The sequence below is a fragment of the Lepisma saccharinum genome, chromosome 10 (genome assembly GCF_977018435.1).
Source record: "Lepisma saccharinum chromosome 10, izLepSacc3.1, whole genome shotgun sequence".
NCBI classification, from domain to species: domain Eukaryota; kingdom Metazoa; phylum Arthropoda; class Insecta; order Zygentoma; family Lepismatidae; genus Lepisma; species Lepisma saccharinum.
Genome location: NC_139238.1, coordinates 23,538,769 through 23,561,438, shown reverse-complemented (window position 1 = coordinate 23,561,438; position 22,670 = coordinate 23,538,769). Strand labels below are relative to the sequence as shown.

General features: G+C 40.8%; 1 protein-coding gene across 1 annotated transcript in view; it reads right to left on the bottom strand.

The window, feature by feature from the left end:
- Positions 1–19,501: 19,501 nt before the first annotated feature.
- LOC145994247 (heart- and neural crest derivatives-expressed protein 2-like) overlaps positions 19,502–22,670 on the bottom strand; it is a 63,029-nt gene continuing 59,860 nt past the window's right edge. Inside the window, exon 2 of the mRNA XM_083130349.1 lies at positions 19,502–20,818. Within this exon, the coding sequence (XP_082986475.1) occupies positions 20,723–20,818 (96 nt within the window). The 3' untranslated portion in view covers positions 19,502–20,722. The remainder of the gene's footprint in view (positions 20,819–22,670) is intronic.

Genomic DNA, 22,670 nt, shown 5'->3' with positions numbered 1-22,670 from the left:
AGTTATCGTGTAAGGTTTGTCGACTTCCAATTCCTGAATTTTTACATACTCGACTGACAAATTTAGCATTTGTTTTAATGCTTGGAGATCACTTATTTTTTCGGTCGTCATATCAAAAAAAATTTCAAAGTGTTAGAGAGAAATTTAATTGTTTTTCACGATGTGTGTTATTTATATATACCGAAGATTATTTTTTTTCACGATGTGTGTTATTTATATATCAAGTTTTTTTTTTTGCGATTTGTATCGTATATATATTATTATTTTTTTTAACAGAGGAAGAAAGTCCGTGCTTCGGAGAACGCGATGATGTGCGTAATGATATTTTTCTTCTCCTGCTCAGACTTGTACCAATCTACTGTGTACCGTCTTCTTCCCTGCATCGCCTCGTGCAATTCATCTAACCTATCGTTTAATTTCTCCCCTGCAGCCGAAAGCAGAATGTTGAGATCACCACACCTCAGGCCGCTGATCTCCCGAAGATGGTCCTTGAGAACTATTTCACAAGGGATGCGAAATTCCGGCGTTGTTCTTGCTATGATTACAAGTTTATTAACATCTCCGTTTACTACTTTTTTGAATATTTTAGATAGTAGCTCGGGTGGCAAATCAGTTATGCAAGCCATGTTGTTTTTTTTTTTTTTTACGGTATGTTATTTATATACCCCACCCCAATTTTTGTTTCGTGTTCATGGCGATGGTGGTACCCAGTGCGGCGACCCGTTCACCCAACGATGCGTCTCTGCTCACGAACCTTTCGAAAGCTGCGTGCTCTAACTTTCTGTCTGCTTCGTGACGTGCGTCCAGATCCGTCTGCGTGGTGTTGTAGGCGATGTCGTGATCTTTGCATGCCGCGTCCAACGGATTCACACCCTTGTCTCCTCTCTCCAATCTTTTCTCGAGTTTGGTACCCGGTCCGCAGTACTGGTAGCCAGGTAGATGCATCTCGAAAGGTAACTTGTTGATGATGTCGTTCACGAGTCCCTTTCCTTCGGCCACGTTCCAAAATTTCGGAGGCAGCGTGTTGATGATTTTGATCAGGTAACCTATGCCCTTGTCGTCGTTCACGATGAAGTTGGAAAGTTTCGTGCTGATCATGTCCACGATGCCAACCTTCTCGTTGTAGAAATTACGGTTGCCTGCATTCTCTTCGCCGGCTATCACCAACAATCGGTCCACGAGTTTCCTAACGTCGTCCACCCAAACGAATTCTTTGGGTAACGTGTTGTAGCGTTTGACGCCGCTGCCCGTTTTGACCTGGTTCCAAATCGGTTTGATGAGATTCCTGTACTTCTCGCCGCTGCTCGATTTCACCCTATTCTGCGAGGCGTCGTTGTTCTGGTACAAGGCATCCGTCATGATCAGAATTTCCTTGTAACTCTGGTAATCTTCGTCGGTGTAATCTTTCGGCTGCTTTTTGGCAACGAGTTCCCACAGTCCCACCGTACCCGGATACCTGTTCCAACTGTCCTTGTCGCCTAAATTGACTTTAATGTCGTTGCCTTCGAAGGTCACCTTCGATTTCCCAATCTTCCACACCACACCGCCGCCTTCGCTGGTTTCCATGCTGGGATACAATCCGAACACTTCATCCTTGTCGAATTTCCCCGTGCTCAGGTAGTCTCGTGCCAAAGGACCCAACTCGATCTTATCCGAAGACGACGTGCTACCAATGGCTCGACGTCGTGCCGGTGCATCCTTCAGTTCGAACGGCGTCGAAGGAATGCTCGAAATGGGTGTGGGTACGGCGTAACTTTTAGCTGCGAGCGGTACGAGTTCATTAATCAAATTTTTATTTTGTTCCGTGACACTTTTAATTTCTTTACCTAGGCTGCTGATGGCATCGATCACGGGTTGATCCTGACGTTTCTTCTCTTCGTAGAATCCGCGATTCTCGGATTTCCAACCTTTGAAGCGCTTCGCGAGGTAATCGCGAAGCTTGAGATTTTCGTCCTCGATTTTTCGTTTCGTCATGACGTTATTTATATACGTCGTTTCTCACAACGTTGCAATGTTTAGAAAATCGTTGATTTTGTTTCTGTATTTTCCATCGTTGGGTTTTCTCGTCATGTCGATCGTCACAAATCCGAAATCGTCACCGTTCCAGCAAGTAGAGCAGCCTTCCGAAAATTGATTGTAGTTCATGTCTCCGCCTACGTAGTCATCGTACGCATGCTTGAGGTTGGTGTGATCTTGACGAAACAAACATATGAAATTGGCGTTGTCGCGCACTAACTGTTTTGGAATTTTGGAAAACGTTTGAGCTAGGTAAAAACAATCCATTCCTTTGTGACGACCTTGCGTGAAAAAGTTGCGAATTTCATTTTGATTTTCCAGGATGGCGTCGTCGAACACAACAACTGAATTTTCACGACAATCGTCGAGTGGTTTTATTTCCGAGGCGAATGTTGCAATGTCCAGACCATCGTACAGTTTCATCAGTTGCTGGTATTTGGATTGCTCCAAACTTTTCGAGAACACGTACAGGTGCCTGTTCTTCCAATTTAACCAATTCGGTGCGAGGAGAAAATTGTCCACGAGCAGTGTTGTTTTCCCACACCCCGAAGGACCTACGATCAGACAGCGGATGCTGTCGGGAAGCAACTCGCCGTTCTTTTTCTTCGTTTGACTTTCCGGATCCGGTAGACGCTTCACCACGTTCCACGTACTTACAAGATCACTTCGTCCGCGTCGATCCAACTCTTTTCTGGAAGTCCCAGCCATTTGACAAACAGTTTGTCACCTTTCCTACGCAATACTTTCTCGATGAGGTACGTGTCGGGGTGTTTCGTTTTAGAGAGTTCCTCTTCGTAAAATCTTCCTTTCAAAATCTCGCCGCTACTATCTTTTATTATATACGTGTGTCGGTTTCCAGGTAAAACTCGAACCACGGTAAAAAGTTCCGTGCTCCAATTTTTTGTGAACCCCTTCTCGAAGGTGCGTTTGAATTTGCTGATCCTCACCTGGTCTCCAATTTTGTATTTAGCTTTTTTTGTCGTGGGTGTGTACTTTGGACAGTAAACGGTAGAAATTAAACGCTGCTCGTCGGACTTGGTAACGTCAGCTGGCTTCATGCCTATCGTTCTGTGTACCGTTTCATTATAGGTGTCGACGAGTTCCGGCAGGATGTCGACCCATTTGTAATTTCCCCGAAGCGTGAATCGTTTCCACATGTGTGTTTTCAAAGTTCGATTGAATCTTTCAACGACGCTGGCTTTGACGTGACTGAAAGTCGAATAATGTCGAATCTTGTGTTTTTGAATAAACTTTTGCAATACGGCGTTGTAAAATTCTTTACCCTTGTCTGTTTGCAGAAACCGTGGTCGTCTGCCGCCGCTTTCGCGAAAAATTGTCTTGAATGCTTCCGGATCGCACGTTCCCGTTTTCGCCTTCAAAGGTAGAGCCCATGCGAATTTCGAAAACGTGTCTATGACGGTGAGAAGGTACTTGTTGCCCTTGTTCCATTTATGTATGTTTTTCAAATTGCCGCTGCTCATCTCCACGAGGTCGCTTTGCCAGAGGTCGTCGATGCCCTTGGTTACCACAGCCAAACGTTCGTAGTTACGGCGTGCAGGTTTATGCAATTCTTCGACGATGGCTTGCCTAGACATTTTTTTTGTTTAGAGATTACGTTTCAAGAGAAGCACAAGCGTGATGGGATTCAAAGAGGGCGGCACTTCGCTCGTGTTTTGAATGATCAGCTTATCGCCGGCACTCACGTCGAAAACGGTGAGATCTTCGTCTTCGTGTATTTCATATATGTTGCGCGTTTCGTTCCAACGTGCCAGAGGAATGTTTCCTGCTTTCTGGACACCACGATTCGATATCAAAGTCATGGTGGGAACGCTAGCTTTTCTACCGTGAGACCAGTACGAAAATTCGTTTATCTGAATCGTGCCATCGAGGAGAAACTTGTAGTACGGATGATAGGGATGCAACATGTACAGTTTGTTACCTTCGACGAACGTGGAGATTCTCTGTTGATTGGGTACGCTGTTGATTTCGAAGGCTTGCAGAAAATGCAGTTTGGCGAATTTAGTGTCGACGCCGAGCAGATTACTGTGAACTTGTCCGAGTTTATTTTCGATGGGCAGCAAATGCTCGACTATGGTATCCGTTACGGTAGAAAACGACGGTTTGATTTTCACTTCCACGTTCAACTGCTTGTAGTTTTCGTTGAATTCTTGCAACTTGGCACCGAAAGAGGCCAGCGTCGATTCCTGCGTGGATTCCAGCACTCCAACTTGATCTCTGATGTTGACGACGATGTTCTGAAGGTTCTCGACTTGATTCAATTTCGAGCTCTTCTCGGTAAGATCGTTCACGATGCTTCGCATCTCTGTAAACTGCGTGTGAAGGTCGGCGACGCTCTGGGAAGTGGGCAGCGTCGACACCAGCGAAGCAAGTTCGTCTCGAATCTGTTCCACGTTCGCCGTTTCCGTTTCCAGTCGTTTCAGCATTCGAGATATGTTTCTTTTCAAAGCGTGCAATTCTTTGGAGGTGGGGAGATTGGCCACTTTACTCTCGAGATCGCTCAACGAACTTTTGATGTCGCTCGAATCTGATAGTGCCGTCACCGCCGTTTTCAATTTTTCCAAATCTTCGCTCGAAGGCACGCTCGTTCGTAACGATTCCAAGTCACCCTGTATGTTGTCCAGTACGTGATGAAAATGAGCGAGATTCGTTTCGACGTTTAAATTTTCTAAATATTCGATCTTCTGCTGAACCGTGCTCAACGTGTCTTGAATGCTCGTCAACGCTCTCGCTTCAGCGTGAATATTTTTAATTTCTTCGTTGATCAATTCCAAGGACGCCTGAAGCGTAGCGATGGTGGTTTGAATGTGTTCGAAATCTTGATAGGCCTCCAATTGAATTTTTATGTTCGCAACGCTTTTACCGATGACCTGCAGTTCGTCCGACGATGGTAGGTTCGTCATTGTATCTTCCAAAGTCTGCAACTTGGATTTAATTTCTTCCAACGTGCCGGTGAATTCTTCTTGTAATTTGGAAACGACGACATGCAAGCGTTCTGCGTCTATATCGCTCACGACGGTTTGAAGTTCGGAGAAATTCTTTTCTATTGCGGAAGTTCGTTCTTCGATTTCGAGTTTCAGTTTTTCCAAATCTTCATTTTTCGATTGAAATTGCTGTAATTTGGCCAAATCATTTTGAAGCGAATCCACGCTCAACTGTATATTTTGAACGCTGTCGTAAGAAGGTACGTCGACATAATTTTTTATCATCGTCTTCAGTTCGGAATCGATTTTCAGAATGGGGTCGAGACATTGCGTTTGGAGCGTAGCGATTTCCGACTCTAAACTTTTGTTTAAGGTTTCCTGCAAAGCGATCAAATCGGTCCTCAACTTCTTAACTCGAATGTCCAACATGAGAATCTCTTCTGCGTGGTCTACACGCTTGGTGTTGCCGAAAATGTCGTTAGGCATTTTTGGTTAACGGTTATTTATAATAGGATAGACGATTCGTAATTCTACGAAGAGAGGAATAAGTTTGTCGTAATCTCCGAGGAGTTCCATGTAAAAATAATCTCCTGCAGACACATCGTACGTAATGTTAGAAAGCATCTTGTCGTGCTTGATTCGAAAAATGTTCTTGCCGGTAGAAATTTTGATTTCGCCTGCGTTCTCCGGATTCACGGTGATTTGAAGTTTCCCGTCGATCGGAATTTCGTAAAAATGTAAATTGTTGTTGAAAATGTAAAAAGTTTTGCCGACGTCTTCATCCAATTTCGTCCAAATGCTGTTGAGGTGAATGATCAACAGACCGTTGAGTTTAGGTAACACAGAAGGTAAGACTTCATGATCTGGTATGGACGGTGCAGTTTCCATGATGATCTGTTTTTTGAAACCGAACAAGTTCATAGGCATGCTGGTTATTTAAGGATACGGTCAAAGTTTTATTTTGTAATGACAGTCAAAGTGTTTTTTTTTTTTTACTGAGTAACAAAATGATTTTTTTTTTTGTTTTGTTTTGTTTTTATGAATTTTCTGTTGAAGATGGGCATATGTTGCAGGTTTTGCTTTCTGCTAAGCGATAGTGCCCCCACGGCAGTGTGTGAATTCCGCACTTCAGGATGCACCTCTTATCATCGTGCGCATCCAAAGCAATCTTCCTGACAATGTTGGTTGTCAATTTATGGTTGACGCTCTGGATTCGATACTCTTTTCGTAGAACAGGTGAGCGAGTTTTCAGGCATTCAACATAATCCTCGAATGCGAGATGCTTTTGTACAACCTGCCTACCTACACCCTTGGCCTTCTTGGTGACAGACCCCCCGGCCCGAATTGCATAGGCTTTGGCCCGAAGTCCAGCAAACTCAAGAATAACATCCCCGTCCTTCTCGTCCTTGAGTTTACCGGGCACTTTTTTGTTTCGGGGCAGGATGCCGTACTGGTTCGGCTGGGGATAGCCTGATGTGTCGAAAAGCTCGATGAAAGGTGGAATCGACGCTATATCCTTATATGCATCAACTGTGCGAACATGGTAGACCAAGCTGTCCGTATCTGTATATAAAAGAGAAATGCCACGATCATAATGTTTGCACATTGTACCATAATGTGTCTCAAACATATGCAACTTGCTCAAGTCCAGAATAGTAGCACCAACATAAATTGGCTTTGTCAGGCGCACCACCGGTTTATCCATGTGGACCAGAGCCAACTGCTTATTATAAATAGTCCTTGATTTAAAGAACGGGCTTGCAACCAGCTTACGACATCGCTTCGCATTGGTAACCAGCCTAACGTCCACGCGATTTCTCACGTTCTCCATCGTTTTACCGAACACAGCATTATTCATCACCTTGAAGAAGTTTTTGTCAAGCTCCGAGGTTGCAGCGATGCGGTGTTCGGTATTGGCTTTGATGTAGGGTACTAACCAGTTACTGTGCTCGAACCTGAGGATGCGATGAATTTTACCAATTGTAACACCTTGCCTCATCAACCAAGCAAGATTCAGGTAATGTAGCACATACCTCTCTTTGGGCTCAACATCCATGATAAGCTTGGGTTGATTCGAGTTAGGTAAACGCTTAAATTCTGGAGCAGGTGGTAACTCGCTGAATACATCATGGAGGTTCTCAGAGAATTTGATGTCCACCTCGGCAAAATATCCGTATGTACAATCTTCGAAATTTTTCATGTCGAAATCCGAAGGATTAACCCACTCGAATCCCTTGTACGGAAGTTTCTGCATCATGGAAAATCCATACAGGTTGTTTACATCTGTGTGGAGGATGTAGCTTGTTGTTTTAGAGGGATCGTAACCGGTGGCCATGTATTGATTGTTAGCACGTGCATAGCGTTGCGTCACCTGGACCATACCGCCTCGGATGCCTCGTTCCAAAAAAAGTAACTTTTCCACATCATTAAGAAGCTGGAGTTTAATCCTGGTCGTGAGCAGCATGGCCGACCATGCCAGTCCGGGGAGGCTGTAGAAGTAGGCAGGGTCTAGGTGGTAGATGTTTATTGCTGTTGCGCGAAACGCCTGCAAAACGTCCGCGAGGAGCGTCACGTCAAGCTTTAAATATGCGTCGTGATAATCCCCAAAATTTCGACAACCTAACTCTTTCCACATGGACTGGGCGTGCTGGTATTCCTCATCTGTTATGTTAGAGCCTCTCAGCCGACTGTAGAATTTATCCTGTGGAGGGAGCGATGTTTCCTTGAACTTGTCGGGGTCCGTTACGTACTCGTAGGGGTAGACCCCCTTACGTCTGATGAGCCCAACATCCAAGTTTGGAAAACTAGCTGCAGTGATAGTCAGCTGCTCGTCCCTAAGCTTGCCTGCAAGAGCATCAAGGCTTGCATGGAGGAAACGCAGCGAGTCAAGAAACCGAAGCTCGATAGTTGCTTCCAATTCGGGGGTAGACACCCACTTACTCACGCTAATGTAGCGCTCCTCGTTCTGTGCTAAGACCCTGATACGACTATCATCGTAGCCGAGATGGGGTACCAAGTGATGAAAATCGTATCCCGAGCCGTTGTGAAAGAAGATGGGAATAAAGCGCGGGTCCCTAGCTTTTAAGTTGCACGTGTTGCACCACGGACCGATGTAGCTACCAGTACCATAATGGTCGTGGTGGTGCACTTTACTGTTATCGTCGGTGAAGACCAAGTTGCAAACAGGGCAGTTGGTTGCCTCCTCGTGCCTACGCTTATTCTTAGGAGAAAGTCGTCGCATGCGCTTGGGGGACAGCAACACTTTTCCTATTTTTTGGGCCTCCTCTACCATCCTCTGCAAGAAGTGCTTGACCGGGTCGGGACCGCGATAGACATACGGCTCGGGGGCAACACGTCGGTCTCGCCACACCACAACGTAGGCGTAACTCGAGGCCTCGTGGAGTTGGTAAGGGGTGGTGGAAGAAACTTCGGGATCGGGATAGCAGGTGGAGAGGGGTTCGAGGAAGGCTTCGAAGTCTGCTACAATGATGGCAGGATGCTTTGCCATGGCGCTATGCATGCTAAATTTTTCTGTCGCATCAGGATTGGGTAGAATAGTTCGTGCAGGTTTGTTGGTACTGCAGTATAGCATGTGGCGAGCGAGCTTCTCGGCAGCGATGTTTTCTCCTTGTAAGCTCTGGTGTTTTTGTTGTTGGTTGTCAAAAGTGATCAGACACCTTCGACAAACTTCTATGCTACCATGATGCTTGCTTTTTTGACTCGACACCAACCGGGAGAGCGAGCGAATAAGGGCGTAGTGGTGTTGTGTCTCATTCTTCATGAGCAGGAGGTTGACTTCTCGTGCCTCGTTGTTGTTGCTCACGTTGCTCACCCGGATGGGGTAGACCTCATTTTTGTTCTCGGTGAGACCGTAAATGTTTATGGCTAATTGTAAGTTGCGAGCACGTGCCTCAAACTTGCCAACATCCGAAAGCGCCACGGGGCAATCTATTCCCACCATTGCATCCTCCAACTCCGACTCGTACTGCATGTAGTGGGTAACGCGACGCGGTTGTTTTTTCCAGTCGACGGGGTGCAACGCTGCCAGCACCGACCAGACGAAGCACTTGTTATCCCTGTTCTGAATATTCAGAACAGCCTTCTTTGCTGCAACATCTGGTGGTAGAGCGACGTAACTAGACCCGGACATTGGTGCAAACTGACTAAAAGTAACACACAATTTATGGGGTTCTCCGCACAGCGAACCGCCCGAGCCTGTGGCCTCGTGCTCCTCCTGTTTAACAAGCAGCTCTTCGGTAAACTTGTCGTAAATTTCCCCAATGCTGTCACCATCCGCCAGATGCAGCGTTTTTGCTTTCGTTGCATGAAAGAAAGTGTATCTTTCATCGGTCGGCTTCTTGTATGTGCAACATAGCGTACCGTAGAATTTAGTGGAGGAGTGCGTAGCCAGTGCATTACTAAGAATAGAAACTATTTCTGCTCGCTTCTCCTCTAAAAAGCTACGAACATCGCAAGAGCCGTTCGACAATCGGACATAATCTTCTAATATTCCTCCGAAAGCAGACCGGTCTGCTTTCATCGCAGGCTTGACGCGTTTGGCGGGTGGTGGCGAGTCGGCTACCGCTTTCCTCTTGGTCGAGCTGGTCGACGGTTGTGGAACAGGTGCTCCGACGACGACTTTGCATGTTGTGATATGCCTTTTCAGATGACCAATAGTAATATGTTTGTCGCACCTGGGACATGGTTCGGTGGCAGCCAAATGCTTGCCTGGCACGCAGGTGCGACAATGTCTTGCAAAATGTTGGCTTGACATGGTTCTCTTGCACACAGGGCAACTTTTCATGGAGCGCATTTTTTTCCTTTTTTTCGGGGTATGTTTATTTATATGTGATCTGTTGGTGGTAGAGTGTTTACAAGACAAAAATGCCTTATGAGGAAAATTTTGTAAGCTAATTCTAATTAGTGTTAGTTTGAGGGATTATTTATATATGGGTGGTGTTGTCTTCCTCAAATATGTGCTTTAATCAGCCCTATAAAAAAATAAAAAAATATATATATAAGAAAAATATGATTGTAGATAGAAAAAACACAATAAATATTGTATGCATGTGTAATTCTATTTAGCTTATTTTTGCTAGACACGAAACTTCTTCAGATTTTATTGCCTACTAGTATATTTTTCTACCAATCTAGTAGAGGTGTGAAACTATGAAAATGTTCTTGTTTAAGCACTAATCATTATGTTTCCAATAGGACTCCTATGGGGCGTAAAACCTTGTAACTTTGCTCTATGTATATACTAGTGCTTTTCCAACATATTCACAAAACCTTAGAACCTTCACAGACAAAAAAAAATAAAATTTCCCCCTGTGTACATGTATAATTCGAATCCCACTGTAGGTCCAGTTTCGATTAGCCTTACTGTGCATAAAACAACAAATCCAGCCCAGAGTATCAACACATTCAAAAAGATAAAATTTCTCCTGTACACTTGTATAATTTTAATCTCCAAGTTCGATACCCGGCGGAGGTGGTTCGGATCCCACTGTAGGTCCAGTTTCGATTAGCCTTACTGTGCATAAAACAACAAATCCAGCCCAGAGTATCAACACATTCAAAAAGATAAAATTTCTCCTGTACACTTGTATAATTTTAATCTCCAAGTTCGATACCCGGCGGAGGTGGTTCGGATCCCACTGTAGGTCCAGTTTCGATTAGCCTTACTGTGCATAAAACAACAAATCCAGCCCAGAGTATCAACACATTCAAAAAGATAAAATTTCTCCTGTACACTTGTATAATTTTAATCTCCAAGTTCGATACCCGGCGGAGGTGGTTCGGATCCCACTGTAGGTCCAGTTTCGATTAGCCTTACTGTGCATAAAGTAGACTTAAAACAACAAATCCAATCCAGAGTACACGCGTCAATACCATCCACCATGAGTAAACTAACATGATCATAATTATCGTCCCTCCCCTCCCTCCGATTGTTACCTCGCTTTTATGTTATTCGCGATGAAGAATAGTTTTTTCAAGCGCACGTTATGTATGCTCATATTTTTGTTTTGTTTATCGTAAATTTCGATGTTTAATCAAAACAACACTTCCTGTTCACTAACGCCACTCGAAATTATTATTATTAACACACACACACATGCAAGAGAAATAACAAGAAACAAAACTTACCTACAAAAGGCTGCTAGCAATTTAACACTCACAAATGGTAGTATAATCGCGTACAGTCGCAAAAACTTTACTGTTCTGTCCAGAAGCTTTCACACTACTGTGTTTGATTTGACCTACATCCACACCACAGAAACGAAAGTCATCTGGCCTCTCCCCTTTCAGCGTGAACTTTGGGAGTGGCGCGAATTCCACGCCGGAACGGACGTCCCGCCTGGCACGGAAGTTGATGTTTATCGCGGCGTCACAAATCCCACACCGGCTGCATGGAAGTAGATATTCACGTGTATTTTTCACAGGACACGCTAAACGCTACGTGTATCTGCAAGATTATGGCCTTGCATAAAAAAATCAAAGAATTTAAAAACGATAAAACTTTACCGCCGGGCAAACTGCTCGAAATAGACGCCAAACAGAACACGGCTAAATTAATGATGAATAGCATGTACGGGCAAATGTACGAATTGAAGGACATCCCCGAAGAGATTCGCCCCCACGTCAATCAATTTTACGTTCGAAGGCCGTTAGAGAACCTTTTATTTTTTTGGTTGGGCACCACGCACTCCTGGCGAGGTTATAGGGGCCAGGAATCCTAAAAAAAAAAAACAACAATTATTATTATTTGTTTGTTTGCTTGCGTCACAATACACGCATGTGTGTGTGTGTGTGTGTGTGTGTGTGTGTGTGTGTGTGGCACGTCGTTCCCCCGAGAGAGGTAGGTTTACAAAGGTCACGATCTACGAACATTGCCGGAGTTGGAAAATTACAATAAAGTGCATTCGCTCACCACTGTTGCCAGCTATAGGTCTCTCTCTCTCTCTAGCCCTTGCCAAGTAAAAAAAAAAAAAAGGTGTAGGTAGGAGTTGGCAACACTGCGAGAAAATGGAGCTCATGCCTTACAAGAGGAAACCATTAAGGCGAGCTCCACCGAGCTCCAATTGGTGTTTGTCAATTCTCTATTTAGGTCTACTATCATGTGGGTAAAGAGCCACTTTTCTTACAATATTGCTAGTCAACAAGTGATCCACACTCTGAATTCTAGATTCTGATGTTTTGATTAAATTCTGGGATTTGAGGCAATTTTCATAATCTTCAAATTTAAGCTCTTTTTCAACAGTCACTCTGCCAATACCCTTGGCTTTTTTGACAACAGCACTACATGTTTTAAAACTGTACATCTTGGCACTTAACCCAGCAAATGCCATAATAACATCACCAAGTGTCTCATCTTTTAACTTGCCAGGCACCTTTTTGTTGTGGTGTTGAATCTCTGTATGTTCACTGGTATCAAAGTATTGAAACAATTCAGGCTGTGCAATATCTTGATAAACATCTTCTGTTTTAATATCAAGAACAAAACTATCCGTATCCATGTACATCAATTTTATATTATCACCATAAAAAGGTTTCAATACATCATAATACAATTTTAACATGTGTAATTTGGCCAATTCCAATATCACAGCCCCTACATAAATAGGTTTATCAAACTTAATCTTTGTTTTTTTCATGTTGAAAAGTGCCATATTTTCATCATAAATTCTTCTATAATTGAAATTAGGCTTTGCAACCAATTTTTTGCTCAGGCTGGGGTCAGTAATTATTTTAACATCGGTATGTTTTCTGACATTTTCAATAGTTTTGCCATACACAGAATTTACCATCAATTTAAACAAAGTCTTATCAAATTTGCTCACTGCAGATGTTCGAAGCTCTGTGTTTGTATCAATATATGGCTTCAACCATCTTGAGTGCCTGAACCTCAAGACTTTGCCAAGTTTGGTCACTTGAACACCATGATTCATCAGGAACTGGAGGTTTTTGTAATATATGACATAACCCTGTTTCGGCTCCAGAGTCATCATGAGCTTCTTCTGTTTAGAGCCAGGTGAGCACTGAACCTCGGGAATTGGGGGCAGATCAGAAAATGTGTTGTGCAAATCATCAGGAATTGTCAGATCAACCTCTAAGAAGAGGCCATAGTCACTGTCATCAAAATCTTTAAAATCTTCAATATTGAAATTTTCAACCCATTCAAGCCCTGCATATGGCAGTTTTTGCATCATGGCATGACCATAGAGGCTGTTTGCATCTACATACACTATATAATTTGATGGCCGTGCTGGATCATAATCAGGCATATATTTGTTATTTGCTCTGGCATATCTCTGAGAACATTGCACCATCCCTCCTCTTATACATTTCTCCATAAACAGATACGTATCTTGATCTTGGATCAGATCCAATGGCTTTTTGGTGTTAAAAAACATTGCGGCCCATGCTAGGCCCGGGGCACTGAAAAAATATATTGGATCCAGTTTATAATTTTGCATAGAAGATTTTCTGAATGCCTGCAATATATCAGCTAAGAGGGTGACATCAAGTTTTAAATATGCCATGTGATAATCACCAAATGTCTGGCAATTTAAATTGTTCCACATCAATTGGGCATGGTGATAATCTTCATCAGTGATTCCAGATCCTCTGATTTTGCTGTAAAACTCTTCTTGTGGTGGCAGGGAACACTCATCAAATTTAGAAAAATCTGTAACATAGTCATATGGATATACACCCTTCCGCCTAATTAATTTCAGGTCCTGATTTGGAAACAATGCACGTGTGATTTTGAATTGATCATCAGATAATTGAGTGGCCAGTATAGCCAGGCTAGCAGATAAAATTCTGTAAGAATCAAGAAATCTTATGTGAATAGGAACACTATTAACTTTAATTATTTTGCTAATAGATATATATTTCTCATCATTTTCAGCTAAAATATTTAAATTCTGCTTGTCAAACCCCTCGTACCTGATCAGATGATGAAAATCATAATTGGATGCTCCATGGCAAAATATGGGGACAAATCTTGGTCTCTTGATCTTAATATTACAGCTATTACACAGGGCCATTAAGAATTTACCATCTGTATGAGAATGGTGTTTCACCTTGATATTTGTATCTGAAAATTCAGAATCACATACCGGGCATTTTTCTGCATTGTTGAAATCTTCAATCTGTTTCTCTGTTAAAGGCAACATGGGTTTTGATTTTAATAAGATGTTAGATGCTATGTCACGGCACTCATTTTCTATTCTATCTGCAAATTCTTTGATGGCATTTGGTCCCATGTATAAGTGTGGCTCACTAGCTACACCATCCCGTATAACTATATAACAAAAGCTGGAAGGTTCATGTAGCTGGTATGGTGTAATTGCAGATTCTTCAGGATCTGGATTGCAGAATGCAAGAGGTTTGAGGTTTGATTCAAAATCACAGACAATATATACTGGGTGTTCCAACAAAGCTTCAAACTTTTTGAATTTGCAATTTTCACTTGGATTGGGCATCACCATATGAACAGGTTTATGGTTTTTACAGTATTTTAGATGCTCAATTAACTTGTTTTTGGCAATTTCTGCATTCACTTTACAAACCCCTTTTATTATTTTTTTACCATCAAATACACTTAAACATCTTCTGCACAACTTAAATATTGTATTGGATTTGTCTAGTTGTGTTCTCACCAAAGCTTCAAGATTATGTATCAGAGTGTAATGATATGTGCCATCCCCTTCAATTAAGAGCAGATCAATCGGAACAGCAGAATCATCATCAATTATACTGATTCTGAGAGGTTCTATCAAGCAATTGCCAGTGGAACAAATAAATACATTAATAGATAATTGTTTGCCATTGATATGCTTGGCCCTTTTTTCAAATTTATCAATATTCTGAACAGACATTGGATATTCTAAACCCTCCATTGCCTCATCAAAATTGTGTTCATGTTGTTTGTAATAAGTTATTCTCTCAGGATGGCTTGAAACTGGATACAAAGCAGCTAAAATACACCACAAAAAGCATTTCTGGTCGGTATTTTTTATATTAACCACAACTTTTTTGTTTTTGATATTTGCAGGTAATGGCACATATGTAGATCCTTGTAATGGGCTGAATTCAGAAATATTAAGATAGAGCTTGTGTGGAGAACCGCATAGGCTCCATCCAGACTCTTTTGCTGCAAATTCAGAGTGTTTAATATTCAATTGATCTATCAACCTGCTTATTATTCTGTCTAAATTTGCATTTGAATATACAGGTACAGTTTCTGATATGTGGGGCTGTGTAAATTTTGTGCCATTTGGTTTCTTATATTGTGTAAACAATTTGAGGGACAGCTTATAAGAGCTATTTTGTGCATTTAGAATTGCCTGTAGATCAGGATTTACACTCTTCAAAAAATTCTTAATACCACATCTTGGCTCTGATACAAACCGATAATCCCTAAGTTGGGCATTAAAACTGCTATGGATGGGTTCATAGCGTGGCTGCTTTGCTGTTCTAGCATTAACAGGTGTTTCATGCTTCCTTTTCAGACCAGATGTAGATGGTTGTGGGGGCAATGTTGATGACTGTGCAGAACAAGTATCTTTATGTGTATATGTGAAGTATTGCATGTTATATTTTCTATGGCATTTGGGGCATATTTTTGTGGGAGTTCTGCATTTGTCTGGGTTACAAATCTTTTGGTGTCTGGCCCAATTAGAGCTAAATATATTTTTATTGCATTGGTCACAATATTTTTGTTTTGGCATTTTTCTTGTTGTTTATTATATAACATTTTCTGGGCTTCAATTCAAAACTTTATACTTAATAAAAATATCAGTTAGGTTCAGCTGTGTGATTTGTATATTTAGTGTATATACTTAATATTAATATTATTAATATTATTATTAATTTTTATCCTCGGTTTTATTATATAATTTTTTGGGTTTTAAATCAAAACTCTATGCCTATCTTATGACAGGTTGTAAGGCCAATAGCCCACAAGTAGAAATATTGATCTAAACTGACCCTCCGCAAATACCTGCACGGACATGCATGTCTAGAATAGCCTTGTTATGTATTGATTTTTTGTATAACAGGCTGGGAGAGATATAAGCCTGACCCTAAATATGAGTGGATTACAATAAACAAGCTGGATGTCAGGCAAAATATTGTTCAATATACCAGAAATATAAATTAAAACAAACAGGCCTGTAAGTATGAGAAGGACTGTAACAACACATCTGCTCCCCTCAGCCACTCTCACAATACTGGCTGATGCAATGCAAAATCTCTTTATATACCCTAAGCACAAATTAAAACTTCTGAAACAAATAAACCAATCAAAATATAACACATCATCATATTATATCATAATTAAGCAATTAAAAAACAATACATGGCTAATAATTTGTTGCATTGGATAATAATTTGTTGCACAGCATGATGCAATAGCTCTTGCATCATAATTTGTTGCTGAATAATAATTTGTTGCACAGCATGATGCAAGAGCTCTTGCATTACATGTGTGTGTGTATGGGTGTATATGTGTGTGTATGTATGTGTGTGTGAGGGGGGGGTATGTGTGGGTATATATGTGTGTGTGTGGGTGTTTTGCTTAATTTCAGGTGTAGCCAAAAAAACATCAATTTTTGACAAGTTTATGGACAAAAATCTGGCTGATGCAACTTTTGTAAGTGTGGGCAAATCAATCTGAGGGGAGCTCTTCTTTTCTGAAAAATGCCCGAGGGCATTTTTACAAAATCCTTGGGTTAGGCAGGGTGCTACACTAGAGCAAAAAACTCATATGAACATGTTGAGCAAGTTTTAAGTGTAGCAAATCTGCATGAGAAGAGCTCTTCTTTTCTGAAAAATCCCCTTCGGGAATTTTTCCAAAATCCTTGGGTTAGGCAGAGTTCCACACTAGAGCAAAAAACTCATATGGGCATGTTGAGCAAGTTTTAAGTATAGCCAAATCTGCATGAGAGGGGCTCTTCCTTTCTGAAAAATTCTGTCCTTATCCTATATACTTTCCCACTACTATCCAGTTAATTAATATTTACGCTGCAATCTTTCCGTTAGCCCTTTTCTTTGAGTCTGAGAGAGACAAAATTCCCTGCATATGGTTAAATTGATTGATAGTAAGCAACACTGCTGCTTTCCGAACACTTACTTCGGCTGTACTTCCGGCCACGAAGCTGGACCAACTCAAACGAGTGTGCCACTTTTTGTGAACAAAGTGTACCATGCTGAGCACCGCATGCAAGAAATTCAATCGCCGATAAAACTATAATTTAAATCTGAGTATAACCGCTCACAAAATCCACACTTGTCGTTACCTTGACTTTCCTCTAACGATTCGTCGTCAGAACTGGTGGAGCTATCAGTTGAAGAAATGCTGTCTCTCTTTTTCTATAATGTGATGTTCTGTCGCCGCTTAGATTTTAGCAGAACTTCTAGACTTTTAGATGCTGCTGCAAGGTCTCGTAATTCTCTCACATTATTGGGCGATGTGACATGGGCGTCTTTCTTCTCTTGTTGTTTTCTCTTTCGTGCTGGTGTTGGTGCTTTTTTGGTGAGGGTAGTATGTGTAGCTATATATATATATGTGTGTGTGTGTGTGTGTGTGTTGGGGGGGGGGGTTCGTGTTATATATCCGTGTTTTCCTGTTTTCTAACAACTAATCATACATTCGGTTTACATATTGTGCTATTTTGTGGTGATCCGATTTGCACTACTTTTTATGGTCCGATTTAAAGGATTAGTAAACGAACTGCAAAGTACCGCCTACACGAGCAACAGCAACAATGACCATGAAAAAGTCAATGGCATCGTATTTGTGTAGTATTCCTCCTATTTATAACACACAAACATCAACACCTATTACAACAATGCTTACCTTATGAGCTTAACCAAGAACTGAAGAAATACTGTATTTCACAGCAGTCAACGCACACAATGGCTCACGTCAACGGTATGTTTCGAATCGCTTTGTCACAACGAATACAGAGTGAACACTGTACCCGTCCACTACTGTCTGCATGAGGCATGGGGTCACTCAGCGAGAATAGTAAATACATCACCACGCCCGCCATATGTTCAACGCTGGAGACAGTAAACCTTAGGGCGATCCGATTTTGAGGACTCTACTCTATATTCTTTTGTTTATTTTCTTCTATTTCATGTATGTAATTTTATGTTTAATTCTTTATTATTATTATTATTATTATTATTTTAAATTTGTACACTAAAGAAATAAAACAAAAAAGCAAGAGATAACAAAATAAACAAAATGCAAACTGACGTCCTAGCATATCATATTAGAAGCTAGGGCAATAAGTTCATACCACTGAATGTATGCGGGTGGAGGAGGGCATCTTCAGTAAAAAAGAAAAATGAAAAAATATCATTGATAACAAAATTAGAACAGGGGAATTTTGACAAAAGGTAAATTTACATTATTAGTTACAAATAAATATTTACTTTTAATGAACTAAAGCAATTAAAGTTATTGTATGTATTAATTACATCACGCGAATGGCATAGTAAGTCCATTATGATTATGAAGCAACCTGCTCCGAGTGATTTCACATGGAATGACCCTATTCAGTTTTGGAGAATATTATAAATATTGTCACAAAGATTGATCGATTTGAAAGATTTGCTTTATTTTACTTCGCTTTTGCAAGGACACACAATCAACGCCCAACACTTAACAACGCACTCAGCAAACCATCCGGCTAAGTATTGGAATATTTAGCCATTATGTGAGCAAATAAATAAATAAATAAATAAATATACAGGGTGAACCATTTAAGTTGGTAACTCGAAATATCTTACAAACGGCGCGTTTTCGAAAGAAATTATTCAAATAAAAGTTAATTGACTTTAAAGGGGGGGAGAGAATTCCGTTATGTATGATTTAGTGGCCGGCCATTTTGAAGGTCATTAGAAAATCACTCAATTTAAATGGAAACCTATTTTTTTTTTTTTTAATATTTCCATTCCTCTTACTGAAATAAGCAACATTTGTACATATCATTTTTCATTCGTATTGTAATTTCACAGATAGGCTATTACACAAGTAAAAATTGATAACGGAAATTAATATTATTTCATAAGAATCGATTTTTTATTCCAAAAAAGAAAAAAACAACTAAATACTGAGTGGCCAAAATTAAGTTGCCCTATTCAGAGCCCTCTGAAGCCCGTTTTATGCATCTGATTGCTGTGAAACTTGATATAGAGGGTATGGAGACCACAGGGAAGCGAATGCTGAAAAAGAAAGGTTCAAATGTTTACCACCAGGTGAATACTTCCGTAAATATTGGCAACATACGTTGTTATTTTCGTAACAGTCATAGTTATGTGTTATGCGTGAACGGTGAGGTTATTTCACGTTTTTCATAAAAAGTGTAACTATATCATTACAAAACATAATGTTTGTGATTCAAATTTACGTTTAACAAAACAGGAACACATTGATTGTCAATAAGGAAGGGTTTGGAATATTGAATAAAAATAAGAAACTTAGGAGATCGATCTTATTAATATAACACTATACACTGTACATTATAAATTGATCTCTGCGATACACAATCGTAGTAGATTTTTACTACTTATCTTTCTATTTTTTATAAATAAATTTCTCCATTTTTATTTATGGTATTATCAGGATTCTAAAATATTACACTGTTTTGCACTGAAACTTAAACACATACTAAACAAGTTTAAAATGTGAGTTACTATGTATGTTTAATGTGCTAAGTGTACGTAGTTTGATAACACGTTTCTTCAGAACATGACTGTACCATATCTTCTACGATTAGTGAGAAATTTTCTCTGTCCATTATTTGAAATTTCTCTACACTCTGTCTCGGGAATCCGTGGAGAAAGGCCGCGCATAACGGTAGAGAAGGGGAGAAAGCGAGTGTGTGCAGCAAAGCAGTGCGCGCTGTAGCTGCAGCTGCGTTTTCCCCTCCACGCACTCACTTCTCCCTGTCACGCGTCCATTAGTCGAGCCCTCCAGAGTCACTACTTGCGGAGAGACATATTTTCTTCACTGGTGTCACTTATCGCACGCTTCTGAAACACTTTTTTTTTTCAAGCCCCGCCCTTCGTCTTCTGACGTAAGAGTTGATTGCTTTCGTTGTTAGGTTAGGCAAGTTCGGTTTAGGGCTCTTTAGGATAAAAAAAATACACTGCAATCTTTCGGGGCTTGGCCAATTATAATTAAATATATTCATTAGAAGCACACTAATTATGCTAGGAGACCTAAACCTAACAACCTAACCTAACAATGAAAGCAATCCGCGCTTACGTCAGAAAATGAAGGGCGGGGCTTGACAAAAGAAAAAGTGTTTGAGAATTGTGCAATAAGTGATATCCTTCGTTCGCTTGCTCAAAAGATTCCCCGGACAGTGTGTAGTATTTCTCATCCGGCGCAGAGAAAAGAGAAGACTTGGATTCATTATAAAACAAAAAAAAAGATCATAGAAATATCACATTATTTTTTCCTTCCACCACTACTTCGGTAAACAAACATCTTCCCAAAATTTGTTCAGCGACAAATTACAAGAAAGAAGTACACCGGGTTTCTTTAAAGCCTTGTTTTTTTCACTTCAAGAAGCGTCGTCTGTCAATTGGTAACTCGAGGGTCTTCCCAGGCGCACACGAAGACACACACATGCACACACAACGCATCTCTCATCGCCTGTCGATTTGTCAACAGAATGCAAGCGCTGACGGTTGGTTTATCCTTTCCCCGTCGGGATCCAGAGGATGTAGCGAAGATCTCAGGGCTTCAGCTCCAACGCCCAAACATGTTGCGGCCAACCTGTTCTCCCCTTTCCGTTCTTCTTCTCTCCCCCCGCACTCGAGAGGACGGCGGTCTGAAAAGACACAAAAAGATCATCTTCAATCTCCAAACACAGTAACTTTCCTCGAGTTTATTTTTTGAAGTGCGCTCATCATAAACTGCTTGGCGAAAATGTATGGAGTCTACTTCACCTCGTTGACTGAGGGTTTGTCTATTTTAGGATGTATCTTCCGCTCCTTACGGAAGGGAAGGAAATGTGGGGGTTCTATGCCAAGGGATGGGGGTAGCAGCAGATACATTGGTGAATAAGGATTTTTCTCTGGAGGGGCATAGAGTATACAAAAACTGTAAGTTTAGAAATATAATCTACATTTGTCTACACATGAAACAACGGAGGGCACAACATTGGAAATAAAATCTACATTTGTCTACATTTGAAACAACGGAGAGCACAAGATTGAAAATATAATCTGCATTTGTCTGCATATAAAACAACGGAGGGCACAAGATTGTAAATAAAATCTACATTTGTCTACATATGAAACAACGGAGGGCACAACATTGGAAATATAATCTGGATTTGTCTACATATGAAACAACGGAGGGCACAACATTGGAAATATAATCTGGATTTGTCTACATATGAAACAACTTAGGGCACAAGATTGTAAATAAAATCTACATTTGTCTACACATGAAACAACGGAGAGTACAAGATTGAAAATATAATCTGCATTTGTCTGCATGTAAACAACGGAGGACACAAGATTGTAAATGAAATCTGCATTTGTCTACATATGTAACAACGGAGGGCACAGCATTGGAAATAAAATCTACATTTGTCTACATATGAAACAACGGAGGGCACAACATTGGAAATAAAATCTACATTTGTCTACACATGAAACAACGGAGAGTACAAGATTGAAAATATAATCTGCATTTCTCTACACATGAAACAACGGAGGGCACAACATTGGAAATATAATCTACATTTTTCTACAAATGAAACAACGGAGAGCACACGATTGAAAATATAATCTGCATTTCTCTACACATGAAACAACGGAGGACGCAAGATTCGAAATATAATCTGCATTTGTCTACATATGAAACAACGGAGGGCACAACATTGGAAATAAAATCTACATTTGTCTACACATGAAACAACGGAGAGTACAAGATTGAAAATATAATCTGCATTTCTCTACACATGAAACAACGGAGGGCACAACATTGGAAATATAATCTACATTTTTCTACAAATGAAACAACGGAGAGCACACGATTGAAAATATAATCTGCATTTCTCTACACATGAAACAACGGAGGACGCAAGATTCGAAATATAATCTGCATTTGTCTACATATGAAACAACATGAAACAACAGAGGTGAACAGAATATACCATAACTGTAAAATTCGAAACATAATCTACATAACCCCCACTGTATCAACCAAACCTGATTCTGAAAGACAGGGGCGACGCCAGGGGGTTCGATTGCTCACCAGTTAATTTTGATCCGCACCCCTTTTTCATAACCTATTTTCAATCAAAAACACTATTACTCGTAACTCTTTCATTGTCATATTACTTTGTAACTTATTAAAAACCATGTCGGTACATTGAGTGTAGAATGTTTGGTATTGAAGTGAGACACAACAGGCAAACCATTGATTCTTATCTGAAGTAGAAGCCGCATTTACTTTCTTGGGGGGGGGATCCCCGATGGCGCAGTGGTAGCGCCGTTACCTTGTAATTAAGGGGTCCCGGGTTCGATACCCGGTGGAGGCACATAGTGGTTCGGATCCCACTTTAAACTGTAGGTCCAGTCCCAATTAGCATTACTGTGCATAAAGTGGACTTCAAACACCAAATCAATCAATCAAACCAAAACTTTCTTGGCGGCAGTCTTTACAATTAT